The sequence below is a fragment of the Musca vetustissima genome, unplaced genomic scaffold, assembly GCF_032173495.1.
Source record: "Musca vetustissima isolate MV318-11 ecotype Yass unplaced genomic scaffold, APGP_CSIRO_Mvet_v1 utg842, whole genome shotgun sequence".
In the NCBI taxonomy this organism is placed as follows: domain Eukaryota; kingdom Metazoa; phylum Arthropoda; class Insecta; order Diptera; family Muscidae; genus Musca; species Musca vetustissima.
Genome location: NW_026878212.1, coordinates 48,560 through 62,705, shown reverse-complemented (window position 1 = coordinate 62,705; position 14,146 = coordinate 48,560). Strand labels below are relative to the sequence as shown.

At 33.7% G+C, this 14,146-nt stretch overlaps 1 protein-coding gene across 1 annotated transcript; it reads left to right on the top strand.

The window, feature by feature from the left end:
- The first annotated feature begins 1,045 nt into the window (after positions 1–1,045).
- LOC133323044 (protein phosphatase 1B-like) lies at positions 1,046–7,828 on the top strand. Its single transcript, XM_061532002.1, has 5 exons — positions 1,046–1,907; positions 1,975–2,092; positions 4,338–4,440; positions 6,540–6,594; positions 7,793–7,828. The coding sequence occupies exons 1-5, from the start codon at positions 1,095–1,097 to the stop codon at positions 7,805–7,807; spliced, it is 1,104 nt and encodes a 367-aa protein (XP_061387986.1). The 5' UTR covers positions 1,046–1,094; the 3' UTR covers positions 7,808–7,828.
- Positions 7,829–14,146: the final 6,318 nt, after the last annotated feature.

The window sequence follows — 14,146 nt, the reverse complement described above, 5'->3', positions numbered from 1 at the left end:
GAAAAGCAGAACAACAGACTTCAGATGAGGAAGTGGAGAATCCTCACCTCACCTCGTTAAAAAAAACAACGGTATTGTCGCATAGTTCGCCACCGACTCTGCTGATAAAGAGTACCTATGGGAAACTACAAACTACCGCCAGTAAAACAGGTAAAACAGACAGCAACTGGCGCTAAACATGGTGCAGATAAATCTGCATCATTGTAAAGCAGCAGCTGCTGAACTGTTCCTCACCCTCTCCTCCGTAAGCACCGACATCGCGATCTTCCAGGAACCATATATGACTTGAGTGACAAAAAAAACTACACGGGTGGGAGAAAGAATACAACATGTCATCATGTTGCCCCCTTTGAATGCGAGTATTTTATCTTCACATCAGTGCAATAGAATTTTGTGCACAATAATGTATAATTGGGGGCAATCGGAAAGCTCTAGAAGTTCCATATATAATAAGATTAATGAAAAGCTAAATGAGATGCATTTTTAATGTAATATAAAAGTACCGTTGGGTAAAAAATCGTCTGGGGCCACTAGAGGGTATCTCGTTTTAATGCGCGATAATTCTAGGTATAATATTTGATCCATATTTTGCATATACATAATATTATTTTTTCCGAACGTACATCAAATTCGAAAAATTTTTAAATTATATACGAAGTGCGTGGATTATAAATTTCCATTCGAACTTTGTAATATGTTTACGATACATTAAGTTCAAAGATTGGGACTATCATTCAACTGCTTCTCTACAAATGGTCAACGTTTAAATGAAATATATCATATAATTTGTTCGATACCGGCACATACACTCGGAAGCACTGATATCAAAACAAAAGTTTATTGCACATTATATCAAAAACTATTACTAATTTCAACTTCATTTTTTCTTGCAGAATAGATCTCCTTCACGCACAATTCTGATAGAGGGGAATTAACTACAATATATTAAACAAAAGCAACTAATCAATCAGCAATATTTTGCTGAATTTTCGCCGTCAGCAAAAAAAGAAAAACAAAACCCAAACACTTGCCGCTTAATCGCCGGAAACTACACTTTCTAACCCGCCGCGTTGAGCACAGCATGAAAAGACGTGATGGGAGCGTTCCTGGATAAACCGAGAACGAACAAACACAATGACAGCGGTGAGGGAAACAAATTGCTCTTCGGCGTTAGTTCGATGCAGGGCTGGCGCTGTGAAATGGAAGATGCATACTATGCCCGAGCTGGTCTTGGCAATGGTTTGGACGATTGGTCTTTCTTTGCTGTGTTCGACGGACATGCTGGTCATAAAGTGTCCGAGCATTGTGCCAAGCACTTGCTGGACAGTATTGTTAGCACAAAAGAATTTCAGAGCGGCAATCATGTGAAGGGCATACGTAAAGGTTTCCTAGACATAGACGAAGATATGCGTACGCTGCCCGAACTTAATGAGAATGCGGCGAAATGTGGTGGTACAACAGTGGTGTGTGCATTCGTCTCACCCACAAAGGTGATTATAGCGAATTGTGGTGATTCACGAGCGGTCTTGAGCCGTGACGGTGTGCCGGTATTTGCTACACAAGATCACAAACCAATATTGCCGGAGGAAAAGGAACGTATACACAATGCTGGCGGTAGTGTGATGATCAAACGGGTCAACGGTACACTGGCGGTTTCACGGGCATTGGGCGATTATGATTTCAAGAATGTCCAAAATAAAGGGCAGTGTGAGCAGCTGGTTTCACCCGAACCGGAAATATTTTGTGCAGGACGTCAGGATGAAGATGAGTTTCTAGTTTTAGCCTGTGATGGCATCTGGGATGTTATGAGCAACGAAGATGTCTGCAGTTTTATACATTCGAGGCTTAAAGTATCCAATGATTTGGTGAATATAGCTAATGAAGTTGTCGATACGTGTTTGCATAAGGTAAGTGAGAGAAAGAAAGAAGGGTAGATTGTTTATATAATAAACTAATGGTTATTTTGTCTTACAGGGCAGCCGAGATAATATGAGCATCATAATAATAACCTTTCCTGGAGCACCTAAACCTACCGAAGAAGCTTTGGCAAGCGACAGACGGTTGGACAAACAAATCGAAAAAATTGCAAGAGGTTGTTTTAAATGCATTTTATGTTTTTAGAAAAGTCAAATGGCTTTATTACTACTAACAAATTCTTTATTTAATTAATATTCTAACAATTCATATCAAAATGAAAATAATTTCCTTAACAAAAATAATCGCCACACCGAAAATATAATTCATTATTTATATTATAAAGACATTTACTATCAGTATTAATTATTATTATGTACCTGTTTGTTAACCAAAGAAGTATTATTTGTTTATTTTAAACAAAAAATTATTGTGTCGCACACGAGACGATATGAGTCTGATATTTCATGAAAATGAAAGTAAAAACAAAAAATCTTATGAATATATTTTTAGAGAAATCGAATTGCAAAATAACAACACCAACAAAAACGTATCGACTATAATCAAATTAAAATAATATATATGTACCTATCATTTATACAATAACATTTACGATAATGCTAGTTGTGATAGTAAACTTTGCCTTATGCTCACCACATTTATATGCTATTATATAATCAATTAAGAATCAAGAAACAAATCCTTATAAAGACCACCCTATGCTTGAAGGTTAAACAAAAATGATAACAAAATTAATTTTATTAATTTGTTTGTTGTGTATATTCCTTTATATTCAAAGACCACAGTTTATCTTTACTAATTTACATGCATTCAATGAGCTATAAAAAACAACTACATATAAGGTTTTTAATTTAAATTTAACCTATAAAAAAGAAAAATCCAAACTAAAAACGAAAACATCATTCGGAGTGTCACGTGCCTTTTGATTTTAAACTTTGAGATTGTCTATATATTTGTTGTATCTAGAGAATGTCTCTGAATAGTGTTCAAATTGTGAGCATAAGGTATGTTTAATTTAGTTTTAATTTTTAAAATTATAAATATGTATCATTTTTTTTAATATTTTATTGAATGTTGCAAAAGAAAAGTAAAAAAAAATATTTTACAAGAGCATTTTGGGAAGTTCTTAGCCTAGCACAAAAAACACTATAAACAGAAAAAAAGTTAAGTGTTTTGAAAACTTTCATCTCTGTTATGAACACATGCTAAATTTTGTTTCGATCTGGCAACTCCTTCATATAGAAACAGGTGTTCAAAAAAGACGCATGCGCATTTTTTTACAATGAAAGTCCGCATTTCTAATTTTTCCTTGTAAAAATTGCGGATTCGTCTTTTTTGAACACCTGTTTCTATATGAAGGAGTTGCCAGATCGAAACAAAATTTAACATGTGTTCATAACAGAGATGGAAGTTTCCAAAACACATAAATTTTTTCTGTTTATACCGCGCTTTTTGTGCTATAGGCTAAGAACTTTCCGAACTGCCCTCGTATATATCTAATGCATGACTGCCAGATTTATTTTTATGTTGAACACATTTAAATATTCCGCGTATTTGCTTATTTGGTCGATTTGAATATTGTTGATGCTATCACATAAGTAAATTTTAGTCATCACTGTAATTATAATATGTATACACATTTTATTAAATTTGAATTAGATATTCTTATTGACAATTTTGTATTTTAACTTAGCCCTAGTTTTTGTAAAGGAAAATACACATTTACAACACTGAGAAGTCGAGAAACGTTTCGTGTGCCATCTGTCGTTTAACGGATCTCAAAACAATTTATTGAGGATTGATGGAATACCTTTATCTTCCAGTTATTGTGTTATAAATGTGTTAATTAATATTAATTTTTAGCTATTGTTTACAAAAACAAGGGTACAAATTCGTAATATATATACGAGATTAAATAATATATAAGCAGTATTGAAAATATTGAAGTCGAATTTGTCAAGAATAGTAATTTTTTGTTGTGAGTTCTAAAAAATAATATAATAAAAAATAATTAATAATATAATAATAAATAATAATTAATATCGGAATCACGAAAATAAATAAATTGAAATTAAAATTGATATGTTCGGGAACAAAACTTCATAAAATTCAGCGTACCGCACAAAAATATTTAATTCAGCTGAAATATAAACAAACCTTGTACTCATTTATATTTAGCAATTGATTTATTTTTATTCAAAATGCAGATTTGATGTATTTTGGTATTAAATTTAAAATATGTTCTTGTAATCATGTTCGACAATATTTTCAAATACTCCGACACTAATAATGTAACTTTTTTCTAAAGTAGTTTGCTAATTTCAACACAATCCATTTTTATTAATAATTGTTACCATAATAGCTGTGTATTAATTTTTGCATTTCTCTCTTTTTTATTGCAGAGGAAATTGAAAGTAATGATATCACATGTTGTGGCGAATTATTTGAAGCTTTACAAAGTAAAAATATAGAAGGTCTTCCACCCGGTGGCGGTCTACATTCAAAGTAAGTAAACACACTTTTTTTCTTGGAGACAATTATTTTCTATCAGAATGTGAATCGGATATATAAGTATGTTTCATTGTTTATTCGCAACTTCCGCTATCACCGCAAAGACATCGATATCACCACCACGGTGATATCGATGTAGTCGCTAGGAAATATTAAACAAGAGTCTGTACTCTTCCAGAATCTTTGACGGGCCTCTGTAGAAAAAAGTTGCAAGCTACCACCGACCAGTGCAATTGAAGGCAAGGGCGTTTAGAGCCTGCAGTAATTTCTTTACAATAGCTACTACTCACTCCTTCCGAAAAACAAGCCACTACTAAAAATCCACTCCACTATCAAAATTTTGTTTTGTTTCAGAACAAGTCTTCGCCGCTTGTCTTCAGTATTGCCTTTTTCCAGCAGGAGGAAAACTATACATAGGAATTTCCTGTCTACCACTCAAACTTTTATGAAAAGGATATGGTTCGTAAGCATGGTCTGGATGCTCTTCGTTAATTATTAAGGGAATATCATCCTTACTTACTTAGCTAACTCGAGACAGAACATTTGTTCCATAAGCCAAACGAAGTTGTTCCAGTTGAAAGGCCATGCTTTGATATGTCATCCTACACTTGATATTTCCATCGAATTTGTGTCCTTCCCCTACTTCATGAATCATCAGAAGGCTCGCTTTTATAAGCCTTTTGAGCTGGGGAATTCTCATCCATTCGCACAACATGTCCTAGCCACTGTAGTCGCTGCAGCTCGATACGACTGACTATGTCGATGTCCGTGTTAAAGCTCGTGGTTCATTCCTATTCAATTTCTTCAAATGTGGCTGTGACCGCTCGCAACGTACGACCCCTTATGTAGATGTCATCTGCGAAGCGATAAACATGTGTTGTTTGGTGTACAGAGTGCCATTTCTGTTCACCTTTCCCTCTCGTATGACCTTTTCCAGCAGGATGTTAAAAAATTCACACGAGAGGCTGTCACCTAGTCTGGATCCTCGTTCTGTATTAAAGGGCTCCGAGAGGTCCTTTCCGACTTTGACTTCTGACCTTGAGACAGTTAAAGTTATCCTCCATATCGGGAGGAATGGAGGATAACTTTCTATGTCTGCGGGAATTCCGATGGCAGACATAGCTTTAAACACCTTTGAACGGATAGGGCTGTCGAATGCGGCTTTATAGTTGACGAATAGGTGGAATGTTTCGATATGTTTTTCGTGGATTTTTTCCAGGATTTGCGCAGAGTAAAAATCTGGTCAATGGTGGATTTGACAGGTCTGAAGCCGCGTTGATATGGTCCACTGCTTTATTATTATTCAGCCGATTCATTGCTACTCTTATTGATTCTGGTGTATATTCTTCTCCACCACTATTGGATACTACAGGAGGATATGCATGTAACAAAGTCTTCGGTTTGGTGTTTTACTCTTTGGAAAATTTTCCGGACTTCATTCTGAGTCCTGTAAATCTCGGTTTCTTCACGCTCATGTTTTTCTTGTTCCTACTTCTTCCTTTTAAAAATACGTTTCTCCTCTCTCATTTTCTTCTGAACCCAAGTTTTGCCTTTGCTGCAGTCTTTAGGGAGTGGGCAATTCTTTGCCATTATGCTTCTGTGTTATTATCAGGACAAGGAGTGATTTCGTCTAGCAGTTGGGTAAGTCCAACGTAGTAGGCTTCAGCTATCAGTTGTGTTTGTGGCTTTTCGACGACGAGTTTCCGTGTTACATTAGATCGTACCTTTGCTGCATTAAGATGGGTGCGAACATTGGCTGCCACAATGTAATGGTCCATATGGATATTCGCCCAAAAATATTTTCCCTTTCGATTTTTGCATTAAAATACCCAAGTAAAATTTCAATGTCATGGCCAGGGCAGCTGTCCGACGGTGGGATCAACAATATTTTCCCTTCCGATGTTTTCAATTAAAATCTCTTAGCTGAATTTTAACGTCATGGCCAGGGCAGCGATCATATGCTGTTTCTACGTTTAAAACTGAGATTACCATGTTTTCTTTTTGTTGGAAGATTTAGAATTGTCATAAAAAATAATATTTTCTAATTTATTAAATTTTTATTTAACCGATATCTTTTATTTTTCTCATTTCAGGTATCACATTATAGAGCGAATATTTAAGGAAATGTTTCCCGAAGACCAATGTGAAGTACGCAATATTTTTTATAATATGTGAAGCAAAAATTCTTATGATTATTGCTTTTTAACAATATATAGCAGCAATGCAGTAATTTGCACAGTTTTGAGTTCTTGCTTTATTTTTAATATATTTTATATTATAACGAAATAATCAAGTTTTGGGAAATCCATACTTTCCAAGTTATGATGTTGTAAAGATCAGGAAAAAAATATTTCAATGAATTAATTTTTGGTACTAACACTTCGGAACATCATGCCTAAGGAAGCTGGGATTTCTCCTTGGAGAATAACTTGTTGGCAACAGGATAATAATTGTATCCTGTGGAAATTTTGTTTTTCATATAGACTTCCTTAAAGAACTGTTGGTCTTTTATTTGTAACATCCTTTGTTTATTTTCCCACGCCAAATAAAAGTCCTCAAAAAAATATTTTTAAAAAACCCACTCCTATTAATAGTACAAAATTAAAAATAATTTAATTTTTATTGGTCGCTGCTGTATGTGTCTGATTTAAGGGGACCCCCCCTTAAGGGACCCCCCCTCTTGAAGATATAGCCGATTTATTGTGTCAGCATCAAGTGTCGGCTGAAAGGCTGCTATAACTTTAAACGCGTTTTTCCCTAAACATTTTTTTTGCGAATGGCGGGCACGATAACTCAAAAACTAATAATCCAATCGGTTCCAAATTTTGCAACGCTTCTCTGGGAGTGTATAGCTCTCGTATGAACTAGGATAAAGCCAATCGGTGAAGATCTTCCTTATTTTTAACTTGGTTTTTGGTAAAAAATCCGCGATTTTCCAAAAATATTTTTTCAAAGGTCCACCATTTAGTTCCGATGTTCCAGTGAGGAATTATCATGCCCGCCATCAAAAATAAGGACTTTTCTTTAATTACAAAAAACAATAACAACAATTTTTTGTAAATTATTTTTCTTTTCTTTTAAATCTTCAATTATATATGTGCAAAGTTACAAACCTTAACAAGCATTTGTATTCATTTACCAGCACATTGAAAAATTAAAATTCCCTTAATTTTACTTTATTTTTTTAGCGTTATACATATTAACTATTAAAAAATGCAAAATCCCTATGTAATCTCCCCATGTTACATGTAATATTAACAATTTATATGTTTTGTTCTCTTTTTCTCTTCCCTATCCTGATGTATATTCGTGTCTGTGTGTCTTCATTTACTGCAACTGCATTTAGACGGCGCCACATTGAAAACCGGATGAAACAGACTTTTTATAAATGATAAAGTGCAAATTTAACAAAAAACAAATCAACAAAAAGCAGCATCAACATCAACCACACACAACAACCAAAAAAATAAAAATAATACAAAACAACAAGGCCGAAAAGGGCGTAAAGGAGACGAATCGCCAAAATAACAACAACCACAACACTGTTTTTTACATTCAACAGAAAAATAGAAAAACAAAACAAAGCAAATTTTATAAAAATTTCCATGTTTTTTTCATACCAAAACCAACGACGAGCCTATATAAATGTCATCCCAAATAAAAGTAACAAAAAAATACAATTTTTTTATATAAAACCACCACTCCCTCTACCATCATCTATACATTGTTAATTTTACCATACAATTTACTAAATACAATTTATTTTTTGTTTATGTTTTTTAGTGATTTTTTCTTTAGCCTTTTTTATGTAAAATACCGAAAGACCGAAGAAGAGGATTTTTTTTTTTTGTGAAAGAACAAAGGTTTTATTTTATTTTAATTTTTTATTACATTTTTAACAGTCATTCTTTTAGTCAGTCTATTATTATTACTATCATCAAACAACACCACCACTCAATCCCCAAAATTCTGTGAAAGTGAATATATATATACTTAAAAAAAAAAAAAAAAAAAAACAACAAAAAATTGCAATAAATTCTATATTCAAAGGAATTCGCAAACAACAATACTTTTTTATATTTAAAAAAAAAGAAATTTGTAAAAACAAAAAAAAAATACACCTAAAGATTGTCCCATATTACATACATACGTACAACATTATTAATTTACACACACAACTATTCTGCAACACCGGAACCCTACTTACTACTACTAGAACCTACTTCTACATCAACTACAATAATTATCACACCTACATCAAAACAATACAAAAGGACATACTTAAGAAATTGGCCGTAGCAGTTATACAATAAGACCTTGAAGCCGGAGAAGACGTTGAAGAAGCCGTTGATGGAGGAGAAGAATACGGAAAAACCCCAATTTATAATCCTTAATTGTAAGTTTTTAAATAAATAGGAATCATATACATATATATATTTAATGAAGAAAAAAAAAAAAACAAAACAAAAAGTATATTTAACAGAAAAAGGGAAACGTACACAAAATATATATAGAAACAAAAACAAATAATAATAACAACAAACAAATGTAATGTTTGCACACAACACAGGGATTCCTTAATGTTATTATTATTACTATTATAAATATTATCATTATTATTTGCTGGTGTTTTTTTTTTTTTTTTTTTGGTATCAAACTTTTTTCCTTATGGCTTGTAGGAGATATAAATTAACGGTGTTATTTTTTTGTATTCTTAGTTTCATAAAAAATATGTAAAATAAATATTTAATGATCACTGAGACACAATGGGATGATTTTCCACATTGTCTCTAAGTGATCATTAAATATTTCAGTAATGCTGGCGATATTTCTTCTCTATGCATTTTAGCCTCTAAAACTGGCGAATTTGTAGTGCTTTCATTTATTGAAATGTCGTACGTTATAGGTGAAAAATAATTGAGCATACATAGATGTTTTCAAAAAAAATCCTCAAGGAAAAATATGGTGAACGTTCCCAAATTAGTGTCTTCCTTCAGAAAAAAGTCCCTTTAAAATATTGATAGAAGTTGACAAAAAATATATTTGTCCTTGATCATACCTGGATCCTCATGGAAAAGTTCAAAGCGATCAGCTTTATATTTCCGCCCTCTAGTGTGGTAATGGGTTACTAAATAATATATGAATACGTAAGCACCTGTAATTACTTAAGTGTATCTTCCACATCCGAGTACATACGACAATATAATTGGTAAAAACAAAAATTAAATATTTGGTCCATTTCATGCTCTAAACCGATCGTTACCAAAATAGGGGTCTTCATTGGGCACAACCCATCTTCATTGGGCAGAACCCATCCTACATGCATAATTTCGTGAAGATTGGTCCATAACTGTGGTCTGTATCGTGTTTTCAAATTAGGACCAATATTTCGCGGCGTTACAAACTCTTTGGGCTGCACAAAGCTATAATACCCTGATAACATAGTTGTTTAGGGTATAATTATTAACAGTGATCTAAGTTTCAGGGCTGCGTAGGGGATGATAGATACCAAGCAACGTCTCTGATTGGCTTTAACATGGTGAAGCCCAGGCTTAACTTGGTTCCTCTTTCATCTCAATTGTGGATACTGACCTCCCCGCGGTTTCACCTGGGGTAGATATTTTCAATATCCATTGGAACCCGACCACCGCAAACGTGTAAAGGACCACGATCTGCGAAACGTATAAAGGACCACGATCTGCGAAAAGTATAAAGGACCACGATCTCTTGGAATGTGCGCACGTTGTACAGAACGGGCAAAGTTTTCGCATTGGCGGATGTACACAAGAAGTACAAAGCCGATATTATTGCCTTACAGGAAATGCGATGGAAAGGGACAGGCGTAAGTAAATCAGATTGCGCACTGTATTATAGCTGCCATGAAGCGAAACATGAATTTGGCTGCGAATTTATGGTTAACAGGCGAATAAAAGATCTCGGCTCCAGATTCACTCCAGTAGATGAGCGAATTGCTATCATCCGTATTAAAGCGAAGTTCTTCTACATCAGTCTTATTTGCGCCCATGCTCCGACCGAAGACAAAGATGAGCAGACCAAAGACAAAGATATTTTACAAGCGCCGCTGCCCTGGCCATGACATTAACAGGAGAAACGTATTTTCAGAAAAAAGAAAGAACAAGAAAAACGTGAGCGTGAGCTAATCTAGGTGTATAGGAGTCAGAATGAAGTCCTGAAATTTTACCAACGAGTAAAAAACCGAAGGCTTTGGCGCAGGTACATCCTCCTGTTTAGATGAAAAAGGAAACCTGGTGTCATATACAGACATTGTGTGAAGGAGCATTTTGAAAAGCTTTTTATACCCTACACAACTATGTTGTCAGGGTATTATAGCTTTGTGCAGCCCCAAATGTTTGTAACGCCGCGAAATATTGGTCCTAGACCCATATCTCGACTAGCTGAGTCGATCTAGACATGTGTGTCCGTCCGTCTGTCCATTATAATTTGTAAACACGATACAGGCCACAGTTATGAACCAATCTTCACGAAATTTTGCATGTAGGATGGGTTCTGGCCAATGAAGACACCTATTGTCTTTGGAAAAGATCGGTTAATATTTAGGGGATGAAATGGACCAAATACTAAATTTTTGTCGGTTTTTCTGGTCGCTCCAGAGGCCGCAATTATGGCCCAAACACCGCGAATTTTTGCATGGAGAAGGGGATCGGGCCAGAGAATAAGCATGCATGTTTTGATAAAGATCGGTCAATATTTAGCGGGTCAAATGGACCCTGACTTTTGTGTGAAAAATGACAAAATTTGTATTCTATGGCATATATATTTACTCCTGGAGGATGTAGACCCCAGGAGTTGATAGCATATCCAAGAGGAGTGGTTGGCCTTTAAATTGATACCAAATATAGTGATGTATTTACTCAGATGTGGGAGTTACAGCCAAATATTTACAGGTGCTTACGTATTCAGATATTATTTAGTAACCCATTACCACATTAGAGGGAGAAATATCGCGCTGATGGCTTTGAAATGTTTCATGAACTTGCAGTTATAGTCAAGAACAACGCCTACAATTTTCGGTGATGATCAGATTAAAATTTTGGGATGAAATGGATGGAAAACATAATTTTTTGTGTGTTTTGGAGTAGAGTATAATCCGAAAATCACAACACAACCCACCGTGAAGGTAATCTGGACAAGTAATTAGACCTCAATATGAGGTCAGAAAGCAATTAATCGGCTGAAGAACAACAAAGCAGCAGGTGCCGATGTCAGATACTGGTCAGGTGCATGCACCAGCTGATTAGTACAATTTGGCTAGTGGAATGCATGTCCAATGACTGGAACCTAAACATCCAGTGTCCCGTACACAAAAAAGGAGACAAGACGGCAACACCGACTTACATTTTTTACCAGGATTTACCAAGGGAAATTCCGGTCATATTTTCCAACCTAGTTGGTTCTTATTTGATATTTTGAGTTATCACCCTAATAAAAATTACAAAGGTCCAGCCCTTTAAATTACAAAAATTGGTCGATCATCGCATATTGCCCCTTTATAGTTTATTTGATGGTCCTAAGCGCATTATCCAATCGATGTGTCGATATTTTAACATTACGAAGTGGCATTTTGGAATCATGGTGGTGGGTATACCACATCTTTACAGAACATTCAATTCAATATAAGTCAATGTTTCTTCATAGCCCCCATGCAAACGTCTTCAGTTTGGTATTTCGTTTTATTTTGGCTTTTCGGTGGCACCGATAGATTTTAGATATTTTATAGGTCCACCTCCATTATATAGGGTATAAATTGAATGTCGGTTTTTGCTCCTTATTCTACTTTTAGCACCCTGAAGAGTTAGTTTTTTTAACCTTCATCATAAAGTGGAGAGGAGTGTATATAAATCCTCCCGGCAGCAAGTTGCCAAAAGTATCCACCAATTTGTAGGTATTTCAAATGCCCATCTCATAGTGAAATTCGGCACAAATGAACTTGAGAAAGATTTTACTAGTTAACATTTCAGACTCTTTTTTTTAAATGTTTCAAAGAGTACAAAGTTTTATATTTTCTACAAGCCAAGCATAACCTTACAAATAATTATTTTATATTTTGATTATAATTTTTATTCAAACTCTTATTTTTTTCTTCTCTTTTTATTTTTAGTAATGAAATCTATGTTCAGCTTTAATTTTGTTTGTGCGAAAAGGAGTTCCATTTTAATTTAGAAAAGTATTTATTTTTTTAATAATAATTAATGGCGAAACTAATTCCTATTTTATCTCTGCTGTCCTCATCCAGCTCCCAGTGAAATGAATAAAGTTTTATTTTGTATTTTTTTCTTTCGTTTATTTTTATAGCTAACGTAACAATGTGTAGTTTTTTTAATTTTCTTTGTATTAAAAGTGAATTGTTTTATCCAATAAGTGTATAATTTTTTTATTATTATTATAATTTTGTATAACATAACATATAACAATTTTGTCTTTAAGTCTCTTTGTTACTTTCTATTTCTTATACATATATATATATATTTTTTTTTATTATATCCAAATAAAAATGTTTGTTATATCATTCAATTTTTCCTATATAAATATAAAAAAGAAACAAGAACAACAACATGAAACACAAAACATAAAAAATGTCATTTACTTTTTAAAATCATTAATATATTTAATTTGAGAATTTTCTATTTTTAATATAAGCCTTATTACAAAGAAAGAAAAACAAAAATAATAATAATTAAAATGAAAACACAACTTATATTCCTAAAAAGAAGTAAAAATAAAAACTAAAAAATATATATAGAAAGAAAACAAAATAAAAAATAATAATTAAAGGTGAAAAATAATTTTACACTTTTTTCCAACCTAAGCTAAAATAAATAAAAAAGAAATAAAATTAAAAACAAAAAAACCAATAAAAACTATTTGTAAATTAAACAGAAGAAAACAAAAACAAACAGCAAACAAAAAAACGGAGGAAGTAAAAAAGAAAAAAAAAACAAAGTGAAAAAAAACTGATTATAAAAAATATATGCTCGAGTTTGTAGTAAATGTTGAAAATAAAAAAAAACTCATCGGTTTTTATTTTAAAAAAGAGTGGTAAGTTAAATTCTGGAATTAGAAATGTCGCGAGAAATCGTGAGGAACTAGAAGTTAGAGTGAGGCACCAGGATGTAGAACCCCTAAATACATTTGTCAAGTAATCTCTTAGCAGCGATTAAAATGGAAAATTAATAATGGGTCGATTATGGAAAGCAACCAAACTCCAGTTGCGAGTTCAACTGGCAACGCAATTGAAATAAAACTTAACATTATGAATAGCAACTTTTCTCAGTTGCTGTCGATAATACTGTTTTGACATTTCTACAACTAGAAATATTCACCCCTATTCCGTATGTCGTCGTCGTTGTCGACGACGTTTCTCTTTCGACATCACTTCGCATCGACATCGACATCACTTCGACACTGATTTGGTATTCTGTAACACTCATGCGACGATGTCGACTATTTATCGATAATATCAATAAACACAAAAATTTTGTTGCATATTTTTGGGCAAAAATGTGTTCGTATCCTTCACCGCACTGTGGCACAGGGCATTATGTCTTGGTAAATGTGTTTGCAACGACCAAAAAGAAACGAGATAGACCCATAGTTACTTTTTAGTATATAGTATGTACATAGAATTATTTTTCAGTCGATTTATGCATGTCCCTCCATT

Bases quoted from the DNA above. Each gene is read 5' to 3' on its own strand.
- LOC133323044 (XM_061532002.1), top strand. From the start codon at position 1,095: ATGGGAGCGTTCCTGGATAAACCGAGAACGAACAAACACAATGACAGC. The intron at 1,908-1,974 runs GTAAGTGAGAGA...TTTGTCTTACAG, and splicing joins TCGATACGTGTTTGCATAAG to GGCAGCCGAGATAATATGAG. The intron at 4,441-6,539 runs GTAAGTAAACAC...TTCTCATTTCAG, and splicing joins GGTGGCGGTCTACATTCAAA to GTATCACATTATAGAGCGAA.